Source organism: Vigna unguiculata, chromosome 7 (assembly GCF_004118075.2).
Source record: "Vigna unguiculata cultivar IT97K-499-35 chromosome 7, ASM411807v1, whole genome shotgun sequence".
NCBI classification, from domain to species: domain Eukaryota; kingdom Viridiplantae; phylum Streptophyta; class Magnoliopsida; order Fabales; family Fabaceae; genus Vigna; species Vigna unguiculata.
The window spans coordinates 33,494,020-33,519,021 of NC_040285.1; the positions used below are offsets into that span (position 1 = coordinate 33,494,020).

General features: G+C 34.1%; 3 protein-coding genes and 1 pseudogene across 3 annotated transcripts; 3 read left to right on the plus strand and 1 right to left on the minus strand.

Annotated features, from left to right (window-relative positions):
• Window positions 1–3,997: 3,997 nt before the first annotated feature.
• On the plus strand, window positions 3,998–9,412 carry LOC114191756 (annotated as a pseudogene).
• A 1,536-nt stretch (window positions 9,413–10,948) lies between these two features.
• On the plus strand, window positions 10,949–13,803 carry LOC114190202 (light-harvesting complex-like protein OHP2, chloroplastic). The gene is made up of 2 exons (XM_028078999.1): window positions 10,949–11,509; window positions 13,525–13,803. The coding sequence occupies exons 1-2, from the start codon at window positions 11,100–11,102 to the stop codon at window positions 13,637–13,639; spliced, it is 525 nt and encodes a 174-aa protein (XP_027934800.1). The 5' UTR covers window positions 10,949–11,099; the 3' UTR covers window positions 13,640–13,803.
• A 2,640-nt stretch (window positions 13,804–16,443) lies between these two features.
• LOC114191948 (probable serine/threonine-protein kinase At1g54610) lies at window positions 16,444–20,237 on the plus strand. Its single transcript, XM_028081422.1, has 7 exons — window positions 16,444–17,184; window positions 17,723–18,004; window positions 18,089–18,406; window positions 18,585–18,806; window positions 19,263–19,357; window positions 19,521–19,620; window positions 19,732–20,237. Exons 1-7 carry the CDS (start codon window positions 16,756–16,758, stop codon window positions 20,083–20,085), a joined length of 1,800 nt encoding a protein of 599 aa, XP_027937223.1. The 5' UTR covers window positions 16,444–16,755; the 3' UTR covers window positions 20,086–20,237.
• Window positions 20,238–21,717: 1,480 nt separating this feature from the next.
• Window positions 21,718–22,470, minus strand: LOC114191949. Its single transcript, XM_028081423.1, has one exon. The coding sequence runs from the start codon at window positions 22,275–22,277 to the stop codon at window positions 22,014–22,016; it is 264 nt and encodes an 87-aa protein (XP_027937224.1). The 5' UTR covers window positions 22,278–22,470; the 3' UTR covers window positions 21,718–22,013.
• Between the last annotated feature and the right edge of the window lie 2,532 nt (window positions 22,471–25,002).

Here is a 25,002-nt window from a genome sequence, read left to right on the forward strand (position 1 = left end):
ACATATACGGATCAACGCCCACCGCGCATACATTACTAAGAGGTTACAAAACATCTGATCAGCTAAGCAAAAGAAAGAAAAGGTCACATATGCTACTGGTACGTCTAGTGCAATCATCTCACGTCCCTGACGGTGTATCCTCGCCTGCACGATTATCTACTCACGCCATCCAATCGAGGCGATCATTGCAAAGTAGAAGACAAACACAAACACGCCACAAAAACTAGAAGGGTAAGCTAACTTGAATGAGGAGTAACCATGCAATTTAATTTATGTTAATGCAGAAAAACAGGATTCATTAAACAGTCTATCAAAATCATCCAGCTGATTCCAAATATAATACCACACACCACTCTAGACTCGATATCCGGATTATGTAAGTGGCATTGGAGCTCTTGGTGACTTGCACCTGAGATGGTTCCTAAACTCTGCAGAGTTTTAGGCACAAGGGGTATTCACCCAACCACTCTCAAGGTAAATCCCATCACCTCTATGATGGATCGGTTTCATAGACCAGGACCTCCTGCTACTTCTCCCGACGTAATCCATTGTACTCTACTTGAGTCTTAATGGTTACTGGAAGCGTCAGGATATCACCAATCTGAGTCCTCATGCCCTTACACTTACTAAACCACATTCCTTAGGATTTTCCCTTGAAATCCTAACTCTAACATACTTCCATTCACATCAAGTTCATACTCAATTCCTTCATACAGTCCAACATGCATAGGGGTCACATGCATTATCAACCAGCATTATCTTAAGGCAACCAATCAAACATCAAGAAATCAAAACATTGGGAAAACCAATATTCTGCAGGAAATTTCGCTTAGGCTAGATGGTCTCGCCTAGGCTAGAGAGTCAATCTCGCTTAGGCGAGTTGATCTCGCCTGGGCGAGCCATCATACAGTGGCGAATTACAAATCCTGGGCGAACTCTCGCTCAGGCTAGACTGGCTCGCCTAGGCGAGATGTCATCTCGCTCAGGCGACCCCAGCTCGCCTAGGCGAGATTTCGCACAATTAACAGGGGTGAGCTTCTGGTATTTTCGCTCAGGCGAGATCGACTCGCCTAGGCGAAACTACCAGAAATCCTCCCTGTTATGCACATGCAAACTCGCTCAAAGGCATCTACCACTCAATTTCACACACCAACAGTTTCAATCATCAATTACACAAATAATCATGCAATTAAAACACCCACGAATACAATCTACATCAAAATGAGTTACATAATTAGCTTCCCTTACCTATTCTTGAGTTAAAGTTTGAGTGGAGGCAACCTAGGAGAGGAGGCAGAATTCCTCAGCTGAACCTAAGAGAAGAATTCATGATCCAGTCATAAGGAGAGGACGAACACATGGTTAGGATCTGAATAGAAGCAGGAAATTTGAGTTGAATTTCGGATTTGAACATTGAGCCACAAGAGAGACTTTACCTAAGAGAAGAGAAGCTGTGAGTGGAGGCAGCAGGGGGATTGGCAGTGACCACTTCTCCAGAATCTGAGCAGGGAAAAACCAAGACTGTGAGATGGCAGCACAGAGTAGATTGATTAGGAGAGAATTTGGGCAATGGAGAAGGATAAAAGGAAGTGAGGAAAATGAAAATGGAGGGAGTGGCTGGTGTTCTTAACTGATAAAAGAGTAGTGGAAAAAGGGGGTATCACATAATGTGTCAGTTGTGTAAATTTTAGTCACTAGTAAATATAAATAAAAGTAAAATTATAAAAGTATTACAACTCTTATCTTGAATTTTAACTATAGTTTTGAAATGAAAGAAGTGTCAACTAATTTTGCATTCTTAAAGAGAATTAAATTAAAATATGTGGATTAACATTAATTAATAAGTAAAATATTATTTAATAATTACAAATTAATGTTTATATTAATGCATTCTCAATTTATAATATCATTAACATTTGGATCTTATTTTAAGAGTAATCTTATAGAGCGTGGAGAGATCCTTACATTTTCAGGACAATCTAAACTAGAAAAACTCCAAATGCTTTGCATGTTTAATAAATAATAGAGTCCCACCATAGAAAAAAAAAGGTGAGGATAAAAAAGGTTAAATATGTTTTTAATTTCTTAATTTTTAGTGAAAATTAAAATTAATATCTCTTGTAAATTTTAAATTAAGTTTTTTAATCTTGTAAATACGTGAATTTTGTCCTTTTAACTAAATTTTATTAAATTTATTTAACATTTCAAATACATTTCATTTTGGTATTTTAGTTTGTTAGATATATTTATATAAATGATTAAGATGGTTCAAACTTTGTAGAAAAGACTAATTCCAATTTTTATTAAAAAAACAAACATATTTAACCCGATAAAAAATAACATGTCAAGTAGAATCGTGGTTAAATAGTGAATTTGATAATAAGACATTATCTTTTCATTATACAATTTTTAAAAAATAGTAAGGGACACATTAATTTAATTCATATAAGAGATTTACAGTCCATCAAATTCAAAACTTTAAAGATAAATTTATGTTTTTCTTTTTTCTGACAATGATATTAAACTTTTTTATCTTTGCTTAAAATAAATTTAGACTCTCACATAAGTTTTCAAATAGATTTGTATGTAAAGGTGACTTCACTTCCATGAAAGAACTTGTTTTGTTCCTTGCTGAAAGGGGATGCATTTATACAAACATTCCTGATTTTCTTCATATTTTATTTGATACTAATACTATAGCGTAACATGTAGGAATGATTAGGGTGTTGACATGTTGTTATGATAATTTAAATCCATGGTGCAGAAATCAAAGAAGAGGAATAGAATAAAAAATCTGTGGTGATAGCAACTTTTGTGTATTGCATGAAAATGAGCAACCATGTATTTTCTGGTAAGATAATCTCTTCCTGGGTGAAGAAAACTCTCCCATGGGATGATGCTGTTCACGAGGCCAAAAACTCTATTCATCCCATTATCATAGGTTTTGTATGGAAGTGAGAATTTTGGACCTTAGCTTTTCATTTCAGAATGCCAAATTTGGACCCTTGCTTTCCACAATATATTCCACTCCTCCTCACAATTTACGATTACTCCTTCCCCTTCATTGCTTTCCAACAAATATTCTCAAAAGAGGAAACATTAGCTTTCAACCTCAATTTTTACCTCAAACTATCACACTCTCAACTCATTTTTCTCAGTATAAATGTCACACTGTTTTTTTACTGTTACAGATATTTGAATTGAATAATCTAACTCACTCTACAAACATTTCATTTCATCTGTTGTAATAATTGGTTCAACATACTTTTGAGACATTAAATAACAAAAAGTGTCCACTTTACCCAATGGGGGAATCTGGCCAATAAGAACACAGAACTGTTCTAAAAAAAAAAAACTTTATGTCTGATTTAATTATAAAAATGTCAGCGTTAATTAATGTGTACTTGGGGAGACACATTGTATCCATTACTCACTGGAGTTTTTCTTGGTAAACATGTCTTGACTTATCTTAATTAAGGACGAAGAACATTTTTTTCTTCAAGTTGATACCTCTTTTGTTGTCAAAAAGCTGAACAAACCAATTTCCACACATCAATTTCATCATGTCTACCATTTTAGTTGACGTCTTATCTTCACTTTAGGTTCACCACACAAAAAGCAGAGTGAGTTAAAAGGATGTGTAATTACACTGTTTGGGTAGTGTTTTTTTTCTTTTTAGTAGAATTTTCCACACGTCATTTGTTTATTCATAATTGAACCTGTTTTGTTTAACTACTTAAAAGACTTGCTTTCTAGATTTGTCGTGACGATTTTTTCTCGAGAAAGAAAGCAGAGTAAACAAGCGATTAAAATTTAACCATTCTTTAACTACCAAAGAAATAAATAACGACAGCTAAAAAATAAAACAGTTATGTTAGACAAATGAATTAATAAATAAAAAAACATAACATGCCATTGCGCACATTGAAGAATGGGGTCACGTCGCTATCATGCGCCGTGTGGGTCACTATCCTATCCTCCTTTTAAATAATTGAAACCAGAAGAAAAATATACATAACCGGATTTTTTTCCTTCTTATTCTTCGTTCAATTCAATCACTACCCGAGTTTTTCTTCTGGATGCCCCGAATCGTTGCTGTCCATCCACGCGCCGGCGACCTTCTGTTCTGATTATCGGTACTGTAAAATCGTTCCTTCTTCTTCGATCTAGGATTTGCAGTTTGTTTTCCGGAGAAGTGAGGGAAAACCGACACTTCGAAATCTCGCTCTGCGTTGCTCGATTTGAGTGTGATTTCAGTGTGTTCGGGGCTCGGTGTTTCTGATTTTCTTTCTCGTGCATTTTCAAGTAACTCAGAAGCTTTCTTTTCTTTTATCTTTCCTATTTTTGGTTTTAGCAATTTAATTTGGTTTCTTGAATTTTTTATATCGTGTTCGAGAAATTGCGCACAAACGTATTTTCGGAGTGATTGCATTGAAGTAGAGATCTTTCTGTCTCGGTAGTGAATCGATGAAATTGTTTATTTATGTGTGTATCATATGCATGTTCAGTAGGATGGTAAGAAAATATACATGATGGATTGTAAAAGATGGTTGGGAGTATTGATAAAGCGAACTGTGTCGATTTCGAGCTTTTTTCTGTCCAAATATCTTGATGATTTTGGATAAAAACGTATGTCAACTTGTGGCAATTTTAGCTGCGTGGATTTATTGTTTATTTACTTTGAACAACAGATTCAGCACGTTTTGAGCATCTGGAAACTTGAGGATGCCTCGAAATGGTTCTAGTTCTGTGAGATTGTGCTTCTCTTAACTCTCTAGGCTTTTCAAATCTGTGTTTTTGCTATGAAATGTGCTTTTCTAATAGTTGAAAGAGTTAGTGGAATGAAAAGTATTGTTATGAATGTTAAAAAATTTATAACTAAAGAAAATCATTCTGATCTCTGGTTACTTTTGGTTGATAGGGCTGTTAGGTTCTTCAGAGAGAAGGGAGTCGGTCTTACTTAGAAATCATTTTATGGTGCGCCGATGAGCAGAACTGATGTTATTGGCAGTAGAAGGAGGAGGATTCTTCTCTGCTTCGGCTTCAGGGTATACTAAGGGCCTGAGCCTTCTCCTCTTGGGTCAGAGGGATGAGGATAAACCCATGAGAGTAGCGCCGTGGAACCAGTACCAGTTGGTAGACGAAGAAACTGACCGCGAGCTCCAGCTGGCTTCTACAAAGAATCGCCTCACCCGCGGCTGTGCCTCCTTTGTTTGCTTTGGTCGCACTTCCGCAGGTCTTGATACTCCGTCTCCTCTTAAAGTGGGCCCTGCCCAGCAGCATGATGTCTCTCCAGGGCCTTTGGTTTCCGACAAGGGAAATGATCCTTCTGCACATCTCGATGATGGAAATGATAACAGAAAGGTTACACTTAAAAGTAGCATAAAGAAGCCGCAAATTGTTAAACCCGTTCATGTTGAGGCTGCTAGTGAGCAGGAAGCAGCAGGTGGACAGGGGATTTGTGCTCCTGATGGTCAGGCAGAAAGAAGGAAAGTGCAGTGGACGGATAATTGTGGTAGCGAGCTTGTTGAAATTCGAGAATTTGAGCCCAGGTATTTGAATATTTTATTTTCTACACCAGCTTCTCTTTTGCTTGAATGCTAAATTTTACCTCTTGTTTATCAGATTTTATCATTGGAATTTCCTGATACGTAATATTTTGTGATTGACATCAGTGAATCAGATATACTTTTTAATGGCCTCCTCATTTTCCCCATCTTTATTAAATGACAAAAACATCTGATGTTGTGATAAATAGTATGTGAAGCATTTAGCATTTCTGGCTTGTGGCTAAGTTGAATGAAAGAATTTTCATTTATTCAAATTGAAGTGTGAACTGAATCTGATTAGTGAAGGAGCATCTATGGTTTCTCCAAGTACCTAAGGAGGTTTATACTCCTTTAATCTGAATGTTGTTAGGTCCAACTGGCAGCTTGAAGACTAAGCTGGTGACTGGGCTTGATTATTGAATGAAAATGTGGATTCCACTTTGACACACTTTGTGTTGAAAGATTCGCATTCACGCCTTCTATTTTCTAGTTTACTAAACACACCGTAAACAATCAAGGATAAGAGATTTGGAAATTATTAAGCCAATCATATGTTTAGTTTTTAAAATATGACCTGTAGAACAATAGTAAAATAATTTTTCTTACTCTAAATGATTCGGGAAAAGTCAGACTACATGGTTAAGGTCTAAGATACGTGTTCTAACCTCCGGTTATATAGAATCCAAGAAATGTCCGGTGCTTAGGATATGACCTTTCTTGATTCTTTATCTAAGGTTTCAACTTTCAGCATGAATTTGAAGTCTGTTCTTTTCTCTCTATGGTCAAGCTCTGTCTGGTAATTTACAGAATATAGTTATTTATGGAAATTAAGGGCCTGTTTCCGTGTTTGTTCATTTCTTGTTTTTGTCTTTTGTTTCCACTCAACCCATGACCAACCATTTACTTTATCCCTTTTTCGGAAGCTGGAATCTAGGATAAGTAAAAAGATTTGCTGTTAATTAGTAATCCTCTATAACGCATTGTTTATGAGCTTTACTTAGTCTAAAACTAAAGCCATTTTTTTTGCATTGTTCAGCTCTTTTGTATTTGTAATGGATAAGGTATGAATTAATTTTTCCTTGCAATTTGAGGTTTTAAATGGTTATAACTCTATTTTTGACCTCTAAAGTGCATTGCCTCAGTTTAGAGGAATCAAATCTTTGGGAATGTTGTGGTGTTTGATGGTGTCTTTTTTTGACAACAAAAGCTGCAAATTTGTATCTGACCAATTTTTCTTTTTAGTTGTCTGAAAATCAAGTTTCTTTTTAGAAGCACACTGGGCATTTTTTCAATGCCGCATGGCTGTTGATTATGAGAAATGTATTTAAAATTCCGCTGTTGACGTTTTAAATAAACATGCTAGGAGCCTTTTCTCCTTTGAATTTTTCACTCTTTCTAGAGCTTTGTTTTAATAGTTCTTTTGACACTTTAGATGATCATAGCAGTTTTACAATCAATTTTTCCAAATACGCCACCAACCTGTTTAACAACCAAACCATTTAAGCACGCTTATTTTAAATAAATTGTGGATATTCTCATACAGTATCTACTTTTGGAGGCTAAATCATGGTCTACTCAGGTAAAGTGACCTGCAGTTGAATTTATTGCCCTCCGTGCGCGGATTTGTATAATGTGTTTGTGTTCTCGTGATCAATTGCTCTTGGTCAGTATTCATCAATTTGATTTACTCTAACTGAAGTTCACTTTGCATACGTGACTGTTTTTCAGGGGTAAATAATCTTTTGTATTCATAGCTTCACATAATTCTTTCTTGCACACCTTTTTCCACATAAGGTCACCTTTTTAAGGGGTTTTCCACGTGATACAATTTCTTGATTTAAAATTTTCCTTCCCTTTCCTGTGAAAACTCTTCACTGTCTCTCGATTTTCAACCCCACAACACAGTCAAAATTTAAAATTCAATATTTGCAACTTCTATATATAAAGCCCCGTGGCTGAACACTTGTCCTACGCTGGTAAATATGCATTTCTTGTTGCGCTGATTGGTGTCTTCAGCATCTTTGTTTGTTGGTGATTGAATATTCCATAACCCAGAAAATAGTTTCTCTGGATTTCAAATGCTATTACCTGGTAAATACATCTTATAACTGCCTTCATTACCATTCTAGTCCCAGTAGAATACAGTTCCTTTTGTAAGGACAAAGGTCTTGCTTTTTGTTCCTGTCATCTTTTGGCTCATTTGTTTCAGTTCAACACTCCGTAGTAGGTTGGACTTTTGAAAGTCTGTGGCCCTTCAGTGACTAATGGTCCTATCCCGTGCATCTGTTTCTGGACCTGGTGGTCGTTGATATCAATTTTTGGTAGACTGGATATGGCAAAGAATGTATCTATGGTCTTTTGAAATGTTTTCAGGAGATTGGGTAGTAATCTAATTCACAAGGGACTTTGTAAAGGAACGTGCTTTGGTTGTTAGAGACGAGCAGGTTTTAGTTAATTCTAATTGAGGGATGAGAACATTGAATTCTCACTTGTGGTATTATTGACACGGAAAAAAGTTAGCTGATGTGGACTACTGGTTTGTGCATCAGCAAATTTTTGCATTATTATTTCTTGTGTCAGTATCCAATAAAAAATAGAATAATTGTAGAATGCTATTTAAAGAGGCAAGAATCAATACTTGTTTAAAATTGCGTGTAACTACAGGTTTATGTAATGCATGTTGTTGTTGTAGTGATAGGAAACCTTGAGATTATGTTTCTCTTTTCTTTCAATATTGCTGTTTATATCTTTGATAAGTACATTATAAATCAGACCATGCTACTATTAGTTTGTCAATTAACTGTCTTGTGTCCCGTAGGGATGACACTCGCACGAAGTTGGGGTGGGAAGTACCTCCCCAACCCCAACTCTGTCTATTATTTCCCTACTCCTATCTCCTCACTCTTCTCCTGTCCCCATCCTTGACCCTGTTAATGTTATCCCATCCCTGACCCTGATTCCTTGAAGGTCCTCGTGGGACCTTGAAATTGTAAATATTAATGATAAGCATTCAGCAAATTCAGGTCTCCTTCATCAAATTCCAAATTGTGATTATACATACTTATATATGGGCAGTCAAGAATAAAAATAAGTGATCACATTGTTATTTAAAAGTCTTGTACATTTATCTTATAATTCAGACTTTTCAATAAAATCTATAAGAGTCATATCGCGTAATTATTTTTAGCCGAATAAGAGTGATTTTTTTCATTCTTCATGCGTGGAAACCCTGGATAGGTTTGCAATCCTCAATTCTTTGTATTTTTGGCTTTACTACCTTTATCTATTCTTACATGTTTATAACTTTTTTCCTTGTTATGTGTATTTTGTTTTCATGTTTTATTATCTACTTGTAATTGATTCAACACGTTGCAATTTGTCATTCTACCGCAGTGAAGTGGATGGATCGGATGATGAATTTGATAGTGGAAACGACAGAACTTGTTCATGTGCGATTATGTAAATTGGAGTTTCATTAAGTTGATAGGTTCATCGGGGTCGTTCACTGTTAACACAACCATCACTCGGTATGAGGCAAAAGAGGCAAGGTTTCAGTTTCCGTGAAGATATATTCAGCCGACACCTTGCCTAAGTGATGTGTTTGTTATTGCTCGCTGCGGCTTTAAATTTTGCTCCTCTGCTCTGCATCAATTTGTATCATTCTTGTATGTGTGAATTCTTTGCCTTTGATTCATCATTTTTATGCTACTTTATGATCTTATTTCTATATGGATTAACCAAGTTTTCTTTCTATGCTCTGGCGTTTTCTAGAAGAAAGATAATATACAAATGTAAGATTTTGTAAAAAAAACAGTGTGGCAACTTGGTAAGAAACTTATGATGAGACGGGGATTGTTAAGGTATATTATCTGTTGAGAGGATAAAGATAAGCTCATACTGTTGCAATTGCTTTGTTGTTGAAGATGGATCGGGATTTTGCCAGGGGTAAAATTAGCGTTCGTCCATCATGCCATGCCTATAAGATAGAAGCAGTTTTCTTGCATTCGGGCTCGGATTTGAAATGCCATTTGTGTCAGTTTTCTTTGCCTGCTGTGTCATTTAAAGTACTCATGCAGCTCCAATTCACTAGATCTAATCAATTAATTTGATTTCATTTGTTCATAATCATGGATTTAAATTTATACGAAATTAAAATTAAAGTGTATTTCAATGCATGCATTTCAAAATTGTTTTAAGATAATATCTTATTGTGTTATTCCAATAGTATCTCTTGTAGTTGTAAATTTTATATTGACTAAGGATAAAATAGTTTTATAATATATAAGAAAATGTAAATTTTATCTTAAAAGATATTTTTTTAGAATAATTAGGTTTAAAATTTATTTTAAGATGATATTAGAATTATCTGAGGTTTATTAACAATATTTAACGGAATTTGTTAATAAAACAATCTAAGTCTAATTTTAGAATACAAGTTAATATATTAGATAGGTTTGGTTGGTAAGGAAACAGGTCATTAACAATACTGGAAAGTGGTTTTCTTAGTTCTACAAAGGTTGTATAGGTACCATAATTTTGATGGGTAGTGCACTTAACTTTATAATCTTTATTGTTTCTTTACAAGTTTTATAATGAGAAATTATTTCAATTAATAACATTCTCAAACTTATTTGAACATGTTTAAATAATTAAACTTTATTTTTAATCACATGTCATATCATGAAATATAAACATATATGTCCAGTAATCGATGGAATAGGAAAGCAATTATACCCAAATTATAAATAATTAACAAGAGTGATATCATGGTAACTTGACCAAAAAGAAAACAAAGGTAATGGGTAATAATTATAATATGATTGAGGAAACGAAATTTAATCCACTTAACTATAATAAAATATAACGACTCCATAATCACACATACAACCAAACCAATATAATAAACTGGCGAATTATCGAAGCCAATTTAACCACTCCAGATTCTTTATTATTATTATTATTTTTTCTATTTTTCGTTGAGTATTAAAAATACAGTTTGATATTTTAAATATTTTTTTAATATATTTTAAAATATTAAAATTAATAATAATCAATGTATTATGATAACAGTAGAAAAATAACACAAAATAAACTTAGCATAGCAGAGAATCCAAATTTCAATGTAACTGTATACATATTTACTACCGAATATGGTATTCCATAAATTTTAAGATTCACATTTAATTTAATTTTTCTAATATTATAAAACAACGGGAGTGGAAAGAGAAATTAAAAAAAAAAATGAGCTGTACTACGTATTCTCTTAAGTGAAATAGTAGCAGAAATCCAACGGTTGATGTTTAGCGACTGAAGAGGTATAAAGAATAAAGACGACATTAGTGTCACTGTGCATCTCTCCACACACTGAAGCCAGCTTCCAGTGGATACTTGGCCAAACCTTGTCCACACACTCACCCTCTCATTTTGATAAGACCACATGTCCAACTCTAATGTTCAAACAAAGGCCAACTGCTGAAAAAAATTAAAGGCACAAAAAAAAATTACACAAATAAAATCCAAGGATTGAGTATCAGCAATCCAAAAAAGAAAATGTCTGTGACATCTTCGTTCCCATGCATCAAAATCCCAGCTTGTTCCTCCTCCCCATCATGCACATCTTCATCAAATTCATCGATTAGATTTTCTTCTTCCAAACCTTATGCTGCTGTCACTGTAATAAGGAATTCTCAGACTGAAGGGCCTCTCAGAAGACCGGTGGCTCCTCCTGTTCGAGAACCATCTAGTAGCATCCCTCAGCCTCTGAAGCCTTCACCTCCTTCTCAGCCTCCACCCCAGAAGGCTGCTCCTGTTGTTGGAGACGATAACAATGTCATTACATTAGAGTTTCAGAGGCAAAAGGCTAAGGAGCTGCAGGAGTACTTCAAAAAGAAGAAACTTGAAGAAGCAGATCAGGGTCCTTTCTTTGGATTCATAGGCAAAAACGAGATTAGCAATGGAAGGTAATTTTTATATTTATTTATTTCATTTGGGACCTTTCAAAGTTTAACATCGGTGGAACTAGTTATTGTGAGCAACTATATATTTGGTTCAATGTTGGGGGTGATGTGGTGTTGATCAAAATATTAGCAAATTTCGAGGGATAGTACTTATAAATTCGTTTCATTTATGTTCTCCCCCTCCCCCGTTTTTTTTTTTTTGTGGCAAGGCTATATATGAAAATTCATGATTCAAGAACATAGCATCTTTCACTGTGATGGTAATCTTAGATCTGTTGTTATGACGGAGTAGGAAAATCAAGATGATAATTGGAAGAGATCACTTTATCTGTTGTTTGTGAGCAACTTATAAATCTAGGTCCCCTTTTGTGTCTTTTCTTCCATTAAGGAGGGTCAAACATTTGAATGTGTGTTCGGTTCAATTTATCTTGGAAAAGTACTTGCTTATTTTTGTCAACTTTGCGTAAGTTTTTGAGAAATAAGCAATTCAAGAATCACTATGTTATAGTACTGACGAAATAAGGAAGGGAAACAGATTGCAAAACTTCAATAGTTTGAAAAGAAATTAGAGCAGGCAACGGAGGACTATATTTTAATGTAAATTGAAAATTTCGGACTATTTTCATTTGGGTTCATACACAAGTAAAAAGTATGAATTGCCTATATTTTAATTGCTGTTTCTTCTTGCATTAGGGATACCTTAACCTGATCAAATTGTGAGTCCATGTAAAGCTGGCCCCTTTTCTTCCAGGAGAGTGGTGTAAGTGTCGGAAATAATCCAAATGTGAGTCTGAGTTTCATATATCAGATAGCAATAACAAAGGTGAACACCAAATAAGAAAGAAGACTCACTAATCTATAACCTTAAGGTTTTAGACTAAAAGTGTTGTCAATATTTTGTAAGTTGGACTCAGATCACATTTGTGTAATCTTTTCCTAATGAACTCCCCTAAAAAAACCATCACTAAGAGGCTCAAGCAGATAGATGAAGGGAAAATGTGATTTGAGGAAGGATTGAACCTCCAACATCAACATCACTAGCACACCCAAGTGTTACAAAACTTGTCCAAAATTTCCTCACTTTAGGCAGTGTTTCTGGAACAATTATTCATGTGTCAGACAATCCAATACACATTAGTGTCAAACACAGGGGAAACCGTGTACTAAGTTGTGTGTAGTATAAACTGACGAGTACTGAACTGAGTACAGTCCTAGGGGTTTATGTCCAAATATCACTTTCCAAGTTGAACAACTATCTACACTTATGTCTGGGATAAAGGAAACTCAACATAAAACAAAATATTAAAGCTTTTTGGAAATTCTTTTAGGAATTTAAATAACCACTAAGAAGGCAAAAAGAGAGATAAAAGTATTAGGGGACTGATTTCTCTTGATTATGAAACCAGAAACTCCCTAGATAAAACATCCTTTGAGTTGTCACTTCCAATTTCCTTGTTGCAGATCAAATTCCGTAAATTTGTTATAACCATGGTTTCTTTAGTGCAGCAACTTTACTCATAATCTACTAACAAGTCGAATTTTGTAGGTCAAATTAAGGATGTAAGGTCATGAAGTTTTGTGAATTTCAAGCAAGGATCAGACAAACTAAGCTATCTATATAGTTAACTTCATTCATAGTCGTGTTCATATCTCACCGTTGCTAGCATAAACATGAGCCGAAACAACAGCTGAATGGTGCTGGAGCATCAAAAAGCATAACGCATAGCAATTACAATTCAAACGAAAGAAAATATTCGAGAATTACTCAACTAAATTAAGTTTAAATATCATCAAAGCCAAATGAAACCATAAACTTGTGTTTGAGATTCAACTTGTATATGCGAATGCAAAGTACTCATAGGAACTTGGTAGTATAGATGCCTAAATCTCAATTAGGTGGTATGAAATGCTCAATAAAGTATTTAAATGTTTCATTCTTTTTAATATGATACCTCAGATATTGTAATAAATATGTTTATGTTTATTTGATTATGATTCTGGAATTTTGTTTGAAACAGATGGGCAATGTTTGGTTTTGCTGTTGGATTGTTAACAGAGTATGCAACAGGCTCAGACTTTGTTGATCAAATAAAGATCCTTCTCTCCAATTTTGGGATTGTAGATTTGGAGTGAATACCACAAGATTATATATACTGTCAATAGTTTCTTGTAGCTTATCCTAGCGCAAACACTGTTCATCAATTTGTTTCATCTTCATATATATATAGCAAGCAATCTTGCTTCTTTGTCTCACATTTATGAGATAACAATAGTATCATGATTTTCCTTTTCCTTTATGCTCAAACTCTTGCTATAAATATGGTAAATTAAGTACCAACATGCTGTGACATGAGTGACTGATAAGCATGTATCTTAAATTTGTGATCGATCCATGAATCTTAAATTTCTTAGAAGAAGTCAGTTAATTTTTCGTAAAATTAAGTTTGAACATATTAGCATTGGGTGATGTGTCCAGAGCCGAATATTGATAACTTCATAGTTAACCACAAAACTTTGGTGGTTTTTATTCTACTATTTGCTTGATTTTCATTGACAGTGACGTTAGACAAAAATAGAAAGGTGGCAAGCGTTGATAATTTAATATCAATGGCCTTGTATAATACCGTAAGAGTATTATCAATTTTTTTATGGAATGGATTAATAGAATAAGATAATATAATAGATTACCTCAACCAAATTTAGTACTGAGCCATTTTGTGAGATAAATAAATAAATAGATTAAAGAAGAAGATTTAAGGATCTTTGAATAATTATTAAAGGAAAAATAAGTTTTTCATTGCTAACTTTTTATTATAGTATTAATGTGAACAATATTTTAGTTTTGCAATTAATTTTTATAAAAGAATACACATAGATATAGATTAGATTCCTGATCCATGTGGAATGTCATCTCAGCAAGGAATGACCGGAAAGTATATTTATTTCCTACAAATTATTTTTTCTTTAATTATTTTATATACTAGAATTAAAAATAAATAAATACTTTCTCGATTTTTATGAATAGTGTATACAATTTTTAATGAACCAAAGCAATACATTCTTTGTCCCAATTATTTGTTGACTGTCAGTAATAGAAAAATGTAACGTGGAGTTGTTCAGCTCATTTTAAGACTTCGAAAAAAAAAAAAGTAAACCTTCTATCTTTACAGTTTTGTTGCCGTTGAAAAAATTGAATTGTTATCTTAAAATATTTCTTAAACGAGAGTAAGGGTATGTTTGCAAAGATGGATGGGAAAGAGAGTTAGTAGATGAATATGAGGGGATATAAACGAGGAAATGAGGTTATTTGATTGATAGGATGAAGAAGTGAAAGTGAAGAGATTTAAAAATTAAATTTGTAAAATTTTGTCAATGATTTGATACATATAATAGATATAAAATAATATTTTAATAGATAAAATTGTTAAATTATAATTTTATTTCACGGTTAAAATTAGTATAAAGTAAAATATAATTATTATTATTAGTTTTTTGTATTATTGTTAATATTAAGTAAAAAGACATATTTGTTAAGTTGAAATTTAAAAAGGTCGAAGGATATTTGGATAAATTCGTATTATTGAGTTGTCTTTTCTTTTTCATGTATGTCTTCACCTATAAAAAGGATGATAATATTTAATTTTCCTTCAAATTTATCTTCACATATCAACTCTAATTTCTTGAAACAAAGTTTATCTATCCTCTTAAATAATAAATTTTCATAAACAAACACAACATAATATCTAAGATTAGAGAATTAGGGGTGTCAAAGTGAGCCAATCCAGTTCACATGGATTGTTGACTTAGCACGGGTTAAGCTAATAAAGGGTTGGCTTAATTTCTGACTCATTTTTTGTGAGTCAAAATTTTTGCAATCCACAAATTGGTGAGTTGACTCACTTACGAATATTTTTTTTAATTTATTTTATATATTTATCGTATTACAAGAAAAGTGAATTGACTTTATTTATTTTTATAATAATAGAATTACAAATTTGAAATATTATTGTAAAGATAGTAGTTAAATATTAAAATATCAAACCTATGTAACTTTGTAAACAAATAAATCACACAGTCAAATTATTCAAATATTATTAAAAAACATTTTAATATTTAAAAATATCAAATTATAAATTTTTATAATTAGAATAAATAATTATAATAAAAATTTGTAAAAAAATTAATAATATTTTGTTGGTTAACAGTGTGTTCACCCACCTTTAACTCGGTTTAAATCTTTTTAATCCGTAAATTAAGTCAATTTAATTTAATTGACTTTTAAAATAAAAAATAAATCCTCCACCGTCGACTCAAAACCATGATAAACGAAATAGAAAACATTTCGTGATCTCTTTCTAATTTCAATAAAACTGAGCACATATGCAAACATATCGTATTACCCACTTGTGAGTTTGATCATAAAATGTTTTGTTATGATAAGGATTGAAATAAAAGAGAAAAAAAACAGAAACGATTGAAATGAAATAGAAAATAAAAATAAAAATAGCGAAATTGATTAATCGAAGGGAAAAAAAAGAATTTTATCCGTACATAGCATAAAAATATATGAAAAATATTTTATAACAACTAAAATAGATTTTTTACTAAATAAATTATCTACCACTTTTAAAATGGTATAATAACTTCTTAAAAATTAAAGCAAGAAATTAGGAGTGAGGTAATTTTCCTTTTATTTCATGTACTTTTAGTAAGAAAATATTTTTGGATAGGTTTCGTAGGAACAAGTTTTCTCTCTTTTATTCCTTTTCTGAGATAGTAAATAGTATAAAAAGTAAATAAACGTGTGATGTGTTAGCATGGATATACGAATCTTGGTGGGTGTCCGTATTCTGCAAAGGTTGCCGGCTGTGGGACCCAACAAAAGAATAAAAGATCTAACATCTCTGCCACACACAGACACGTGCGCCCAACACTCACTCACGCCATTGCCTACTGTCACACTCCATATGTCTCTCCATCTTCAAAGTTTCACCCTTTCCTTTCCTCTTTCAAAACTCTAACTCTCTCTCTCCCATTCTTGGAACTGCGCAGTCATTTTCTCTCTCTGCGGAAAACCCAAAGAAGAAAACACCCCCATTGGTTTTGCCTGTGACTCAGAGTGATTACCCACAGCAACATTCCAAATGTGCCGTCCGTGGTCGGCTTCTACCATTATTCTGTGTCTCTCTCTATATCTTTCTTTTTCTTTTCTTTGGAGCTGCACTCATAGAAGCTGAAGAAATCCTGTTATGGGCTGTGTACAGGCCAAGCCATTGGATTCGGAAGGTCCAGACTACAGGGACCTAGAGAGGTTGAAGTTGGATAATGGGTATGTCGCAAGTTCTGACTTTGTCGCACATAGGAGATCCACTGGCCAAAGACATGACCCCAATAAGGACCACCATCACAGGCTGCACCAGCATCAGAGAGAACAACCCGTAAAGAATATAGTTGAGTCTGGTGTTGCCAAGGATGTTGCTGGGCATCATAAGGGCAAGGTGGTTGGAAGAGAGGGGAGGCGAGTCACGCGTCGTGATGATAAGAAAGTGACAAACAAGTCTTGCTTTGAGGATGAGATGGTAGATGGGTGGCCGAGGTGGTTGGTTGATAATGTCCCTGCACAAGTGTTGGCTGGTTTGGTTCCCAGGAGTGCTGAATCCTACAAAATGATTGATAAGGTCTTTTGTTTCTTGGTTCTGTATGAATTTTGTTTATCATATGGTATGAAGGGTTGTGGGGAATTTTAAGTACCAATGTGCTTTTACAGAGTTTTTCTTGCAAAATTATTTGCTTATTCTGTGCATAGTGAATATGGTTATCTGTAGGCTCTAGTTCATGAACACGCCACATTGTGTTTGAAAAATGATTTCAGACATCTTTTGAAGGTGTGGAGTCAGTGTTCTGCAATTTATAATTTTCTCTGCTTGAATCTCATTAGAGTTCCAGGTATCTCCACTTGCTCTGAGAATAGGTGTTTTGAATTTGGCAATTTATGAAAGCAGACAGTTCAATTGTTTGTGCAATGCACGATCGATTTGAAGCACTATTAATCTGTTGAATCGGGGTTCGATCAATTATACCATGAAAACTTAAATCAATTGAATCGTCATATTGATTTCTATCTAGATTACAGAAGTTTTTATTCGGAACGGTATTCAACTACTTCTTAAGTTTTATTGAGAAAACTAATTGACTTATGTTATTTATGTTTTGCAGGTTGGACAAGGAACCTACAGCAATGTTTATAAAGCTCTGGATAGAGACACAGGAGAAATTGTGGCCCTGAAGAAGGTTCGCTTCAATACATCAGAGCCTGAAAGCATAAAGTTTATGGCAAGAGAAATTACGATATTACAGAGACTGGATCATCCCAATGTAGTCAAACTTAAAGGATTAGCCACTTCAAGAATGCAGTACAGTATATATCTAGTTTTTGACTTCATGCAAACGGATTTGGCACGAGTTATTGCTCGTCCTGAAAGACTATCAGAACCACAGGTTAAAAGATTCTCTTTGATGCTTTGGTGATTTTAACATCTGAACCCTTTTATTCTCCTTAATGATCTTAAAAAGTTAATGTAGGTCAAGTGCTATATGCATCAATTACTTTCAGGTCTGCAGCATTGCCATGATAGGGGAATTCTTCATCGAGATATAAAGGGATCAAACCTTTTGATTGATAAAAATGGGATGCTTCAGATTGCAGATTTTGGACTTGCCAATTTCTATGGTCCAGATCATCATCAACCTCTCACTAGCCGGGTTGTGACGCTATGGTACAGAGCTCCTGAATTGTTGTTAGGTGACACAGACTATGGAGTTGGTGTTGATCTGTGGAGTGCTGGATGTCTCCTCGCAGAAATGTTCAAAGGATTCCCAATCATGCCTGGTAGAAATGAGGTGATGAAGATAATGCCTTCCTTTTATGTTCAAGTATCTTTGGCTATTTCTGAAATTCCTTTCTTTTTATATTGTCTTCTATTTCTGTTGTTCTGTATAATTTTGTGTTATGTTGTCTGCATTTCTTACTGTCTTCAATTTTCTTGATCTGCTAAGCATGAACTTTCCCTGCTTCCAGGTTGAGCAAATTCATAAAATTTTCAGGCTATGTGGCACACCATCAGAGGAGTATTGGAGAAAATTGAAACTTTCTATAACTTTTAGACCTCCGAAGTCTTATAGACCCAGCCTTATAGAAACTTTCGGGGATCTCCCTTCTTCTTCTTTAGGTCTTTTATGCACTTTGCTTGCTTTGGATCCTGCATTCCGTGGAACTGCATTCAAAGCTCTTAAAAATCAGGTTAGCAGAGTATAAAGATTGAATCTTAAAAGTCATATTCCTAAGTTATTCTGGCTCCAAACCATTAAACTACTCAGTGCAGAATACATTTCATTGAAGATTGAATCGTTTTTCCAGTTACAATATGTTGCTATGACTTTTCAATTTCGGCCACCGATTTGCAGTTCAAGTTTTCAATACATAGAATATATACTTATACGCGCATTTATAACTATGTGCACTTTTTATTTGACTAATCATCTTCAATGAAAATTACGTTATATAGATTTAATGTTCTTGTGATGATTCAGTAGTAGTAGTGGCTCATTATCTTGTAGAACTAGTGCATGTAGAAAAACACTAAAAAATTGTGCAGTAGTATTAAATTTAGTATGCAATTCCCAGAGAGCAGTTAGGAAATAATTAAATACCTAAATTACTCCAAATTTCCAACGTACGAGTGTCTTTTGTGTGCAGTTTTTCTTTTCAAGCCCATTGGCGTGTGACCTCTCTGGTCTGCCTGTACTCTTCAGAGAGGATGATGAGCATGTTCAAGCCAACGAACAGATCAAGTAAGTCTTTTTTAGCTATAAAGGTTTCGACAATGGCTTCAGTCATTTTATTACACATATAGATATCTTCTTCTGTTACATAAGTCAGCATCTATATGTGACAGTGATTAATGGTGTATGTGTATCTCGTATCTGAAAATATGTGACATGTTCTGTTTTACAGGTACATGAACTCTAAAATCAGACGTTCTCGTACATATCTGGAGCGTCGTAAGAGTTCAGCATCTAAGAGGCCAATAGAGCATACTGTATCTTCTAAAGAGGTATTAAAATCTTGTGCTTCAGGTCTTCCTGTGAGTGAATAATGAAAAATTGAGATTTCCCACTGGTTGATGGAGTTAGATTCAAATTATTGGTTTCACATATTGTTTCAGGAATTGATAAGGAATGCTAAACCTGAAACTTATGCTCCAACTGAAGACATGGGTAGCACAAGTAGTACCTCATCTAGTGTAAACCCAGGAGGGGCTAAGGACCAATCACCTTTTTTTCTATCTCCATTTGGGGAATTAGATCGAAAGCTATCTCCAAAAACCCACCACCACCACCATGTTAATGTTGGTGAACAAAACATCAAAAACCTTCCTCCATTACCTAAATCTAAACCAAATGCTACCAAGAAAGATGACAGTAGATACAGACCTGACCAGTTTTTCAGGTCAGCTTCCACCAGAGAATTCAGATACTTAAAAAGAGAAGAACGTTTACTATTGGATTTTGATCATTAGGCTATGGAGAATATGTAAACCCAAAATGGTTATTTTTTATTTTAGTATTTGGTGCATTCTGAAAAACTTCACACATTCTTTTCCCTATTGCTGTGGCCTGACATTTTGATTCTCCCGTTCAATAAGCATCAGCCCAAGTTGCATGCTTGTCCAAATCTCTTTGATTAGATTGTAAATGAACTTTACTACTGTACTATACATTTCCTAGGCACAACTTTATGCACATGGTTCAATTCCCCTTCAGCATCCAATAATTGATACCATAGGATACTGTATATTTATTTATCTTTTTTTGTGTGCACACACATCTCAAAATTACTCCAAAATTTAGAGCCACATCAATTTTTTTGTTCGACTATACCGTTAGTCCGTTAATTTTGGAAAATGTTTTTATAGTGTCAATTATTTGTTATTTAAATAAACAAATTATTAAGAAAAGGTTAAATAATTATGCTACACGCATTCTACTATTCTAGTGCCTATATTCATGTGGGACTAACTACACCATAAGATCCTTGCGCGCATGAAATATTACGAATGCAACTGATGAGTACCTAGGATTATTGCGTAGTAAATAGACAGCCATCAACGGGAAAACAAAAGTAAAAATCTAAATAAATTCTTCGTTTTATTATTGAGAGAAGAAAATGCACTGAATTGTTCTATCTTTTGGATCTGCTTTTTTATACAATTTGTAAAGGAAGAAACTTTCACACAAGTACTCACAAAATTGTCAACTTGAAAAAGGGAAGAAAGAATGAATGTAGAGCTAGAGACATACAATTGGGTTTGGAACTTGCAATTGATCGTTTCACACTGCTGTATCAATAATTAAAGAAAGCATTTGCTTATTCATATCATTATCAAGCTTAGGAAATTTTGGTTGTCTACATCATACGTGACGATCTGTGAGTTGGGGTGTCACATTCCATGATACCCTTGTCTAAATCTCTATTATCCTTCCTACTTGTTTGTTTCAATCCTTCGTCGTTTTCTGTTTCTCATAATCAATTGAAAGAGTCTAGTCATTGAATTTGGATTTCATGATTTCAAAGTTCGATACTGAGTTTGGAGGGTTAAAGTTGCGAATTTCGAAGTAAAAAGGTAACTATGGGACTCATACAAATTTGGTCAGAAACTATGCAATTCTTTTAATCACAGGGTTTCTTTGAACCATGTGTGGTATGTCGAACATTGAAAATCCAACTACAGATATGAAGATTGTAACAAGGGTCGTTTCTTAGGCGTTTTTGGATAGAGTGAAAGGAAAAAATAAAATTAGGCAGGTTGAGGCCAGACCCGTCTTCATCTTGAAAAAAGTCATCAACAGATATTGCAGCCACTTATGTACTGTGTTTAAATTGCAGATATTGAAACATGATAAGTACCATCACCAAACTTATGACCAGGAATTAATAAATATGTATTTGTCTTGCAAAAGTGAAGGATAAACTAAGTTGACTCTTATACCAAGAAGCAGGGAATGTTTTAAGTTACTTTATTACCTGTATTGGATAGGCCTCAAATATGTAGTTTCTAGAACAAAACATAGAGCAAAGGTGTTTATTGTTAAAATTGTAAAGTAGGAAACCGTGTTAAGATTTTTACTATTTCAGATCATTGGATAAGAAGTTCAGAACAGAGATCACACATCCAAAACAGTTTATTACTAATCACAGTTTTCAGAAATATTTTGAATCCTTGCTCGTTGATACAAAGCATTCTAGTTAGTTCTCCCTCGTACCAAAAGACCAGCCAAGAAACCCTTGATTTCAGAACAATTATATGTTCCAACCTAGCCACTGCTCTCTCTCATTTTTTATGCATAACATCTTACCTCACAAATACACCACTGCAATATTTCCTTCACAAAGGCCTTACCTTCAAAGTCTGATATTACTGAAGACATGGTAGCACTTGGTCATAGTTCACACACCATAGCGAATGTCACTGAACTTGTTCTTGATCCACTTGAAGCTGTTTCTGACACCACTTTTAAGCTTTCCTTCCACTGTCAACACATTATAGGCCTTGATTCTCTTCTTCCTCTTGAGCTCTGGATCATTTGATGTACTAAACCCACTTCCCTTCTGGGTCGGCCCATTGAAATTATATGAGTTGGACCGATCTCTGAAACCAAATTCAGTGTAAGAACAGGAGTATTCAGGAAAAGACTTGCTTTTCTCCATCATCTAATCCACCAAGTTTCAGAAAGAGAAAAAAAAAAAAAAAGTTCTCTTTGATCTCTCAATGCATGAAACATGAAATATTTGTATTACATAGGCAAAAATGGACAAGCTGGTAGAGGGTTTTTAGAGGGAAGAGGTACATCATGATCCTGTGTGGTGGCACCCCATGTGTGGTGTTTGAGAATGATGAGGGTCATTGGTAGTGTGGGAAGTGGGGCACGCTTTGTAGAAATAGGAGATGCCACCATCTACACTAGTGATGACACAATATCAATTCTCATGCCCACCCTTTGTAGTGGGGGGTCCCAACTTTGTTGTTTTATTTAGTTTTTGATACTGAGATAAGGCACTAGGCTATGCTTTGAACAAATGCTGAATTGCCATTTGCAAGCTATTACACATTCACACATTTATTTTTGTTTGGTCACGCCAAACTTCCACTGTCCCAACCATTTCTTAATGAAAATCAAATGGGACTCATCTCTCTCTTTATGTCAAAATCAGTGCCTTAGTGCTCTGTGGTCCCTCATGCAGATCAAAGATTGAAAAGATTATCTTCATCTGTTTGCTTTGGTTCAGAAATTATCTATTGCGATTATGATCTCTTATATATATGATTGACCAGTTTAGTATCATTATTTTTTGCACAAATGGGACAAAACCATCTCTGCTCCACATTTTCTGATCAAATGTTTGATGAATTATCCATTAAATTTTTAATGGTTTGAACACAAATAATTGAGGAAGTCGCATCACATACGAAGTTCCATGCTCAAACCTCTACTTTCATTAATGAAATTCGTTTCAGTAATACGTTATACAAATAATACAAAGAGAAATCAGAATCTGTGTATGATTTGATTAGAGTAGACTTGTATTAGAAAACTGAAAAATAAAGACTCTGATACACGGTAGACCCACATGTATTATGGTATGGGTACAAAATCAAGTGGCCTATAAAAGCTTTGGTTCTCCGTATTCTCATAGCCTCCAAAATATATTTATAGCTTCTGAATGAATCACTCGGTCGATTTGGTCTACTCAGCAAGCATCTTCATGAATCTTCTCAAGTTGAAGAAGAAAAGATTGCCAAAATGAAAGTATAATGGCCATAAAGAAATCAAATTAAGTCAAATATATATAGTCTGAATGAATTATTTGAGAATTGGTATCTTATTGAATCCAAAAGTAGAAAACCTAGCAAGCCTCTACCAAAACAGATACCGAAAAGGGACCTTGCTAGGTTGATGGATCACTTGAGCAACCTATGCATGAAGGTTTATGCTCCCTTCCTTTCCTTTTTTTACCTTTCAGCCTATGCTAATGAATATTCTAATGTTCTGATTTTACATTTAAGGGAATAAAATCCAATGTTTTTTACATAGAATACCTATTATACGTAAGTCTTTATTCTCATTTAATGTTAAAGGACGTGTAGGTGTAGACATATATGATAAACCTTAATGTTGTAGCTGTTGAAATTATATATGTACTGGCATGGATCCAAGTAAGACAACAAGACAAGACACTCTTATTGTTCATGCTGAAAGCAAATTAACATGCAACTCATAATTAACCTGGTTTTGCATTGACTAAAGTTGGGTGAGTGCATCTTCTCATTAACCTAAAGTTTATTACAGCAAGCAAAGCATCATGATGCTGATACCAGAAGCATCTCTCTCCCTTGGCATTTCAGCATGCAGTACTGGTGATTTTTTTAACATAAATCCTTCAATATTTGATGACTCATAACAATGATTGATCCACATTGCATTGCTCAGTTACCTATTCTGATCCAATGATGATATGCCATTATTTCATTTTTTAAAGTTAACTACACTTTTCCCTTTTAGTTCTAGGCATGCAGATAAAGACTTCACATGACTCAAACTGTTCTTCATATGGAGTGGAGTGAATATGTTGCAAACTGCAATCATGTTTTGCCAAGCGTTATCTCTTTCTCTGTTTTTCTTTTTTTTTTTTTCCCTTTACACTGTTATGATCATTTCATGAGGGGAAAACTATACATCAAATTAACAGTATGTGATCATACACAACATGCTTATTGCAGAGGAATTTATACAAACACCTTGGTGTGAACTACCATCTTATTGCTTGAAAAAACAGGCTTTCGAATTGAAAGTGGAAGAGTAGAACATAATATTAGTTGTTAAAAATTGTAATCATGGATAATTTTAATCTTTAAAATTACGAAGAAAGAAACTTCCTTAAAGAGTAAAAACCTTTTTGTGAAAATAGAAAAGAAAGTTTTGTGAAAATAAAAAAAGTTTGTAGAGTGAAAATAAACGAAGAATAAAATTAAGGATGTCTCGTTCTTAGTCCCCCAATATCCCTACAGTATTATTAAGCACCCACCTTCTGGTCTCTTTCCTTCTCTTCATTTCACTTTCCTTTATTCATTTCCATTCCACCTAATTGCTACTTTCCTATTTTCATGCAACTTCTTCCCAATCCCAACATTAATTTCCTTTAACCTAATTCTCATATAATGCTTTATTACCTAAGCTTCTTCTTTAACCTTTCTCCATTCATTCTCATTTCGTTTTCTAAATTTGATTTGATATACCACCACACCCTGTCGTCTAATTAAACGAAATATAGCCTCACAATAAATCATATTCATTCTGGTATTAATATTTTTAATTGGGAAGTTTATATAATTATTTACTTTTGGAAAAAATTCAATTTAAAATACATTGTTCAACTA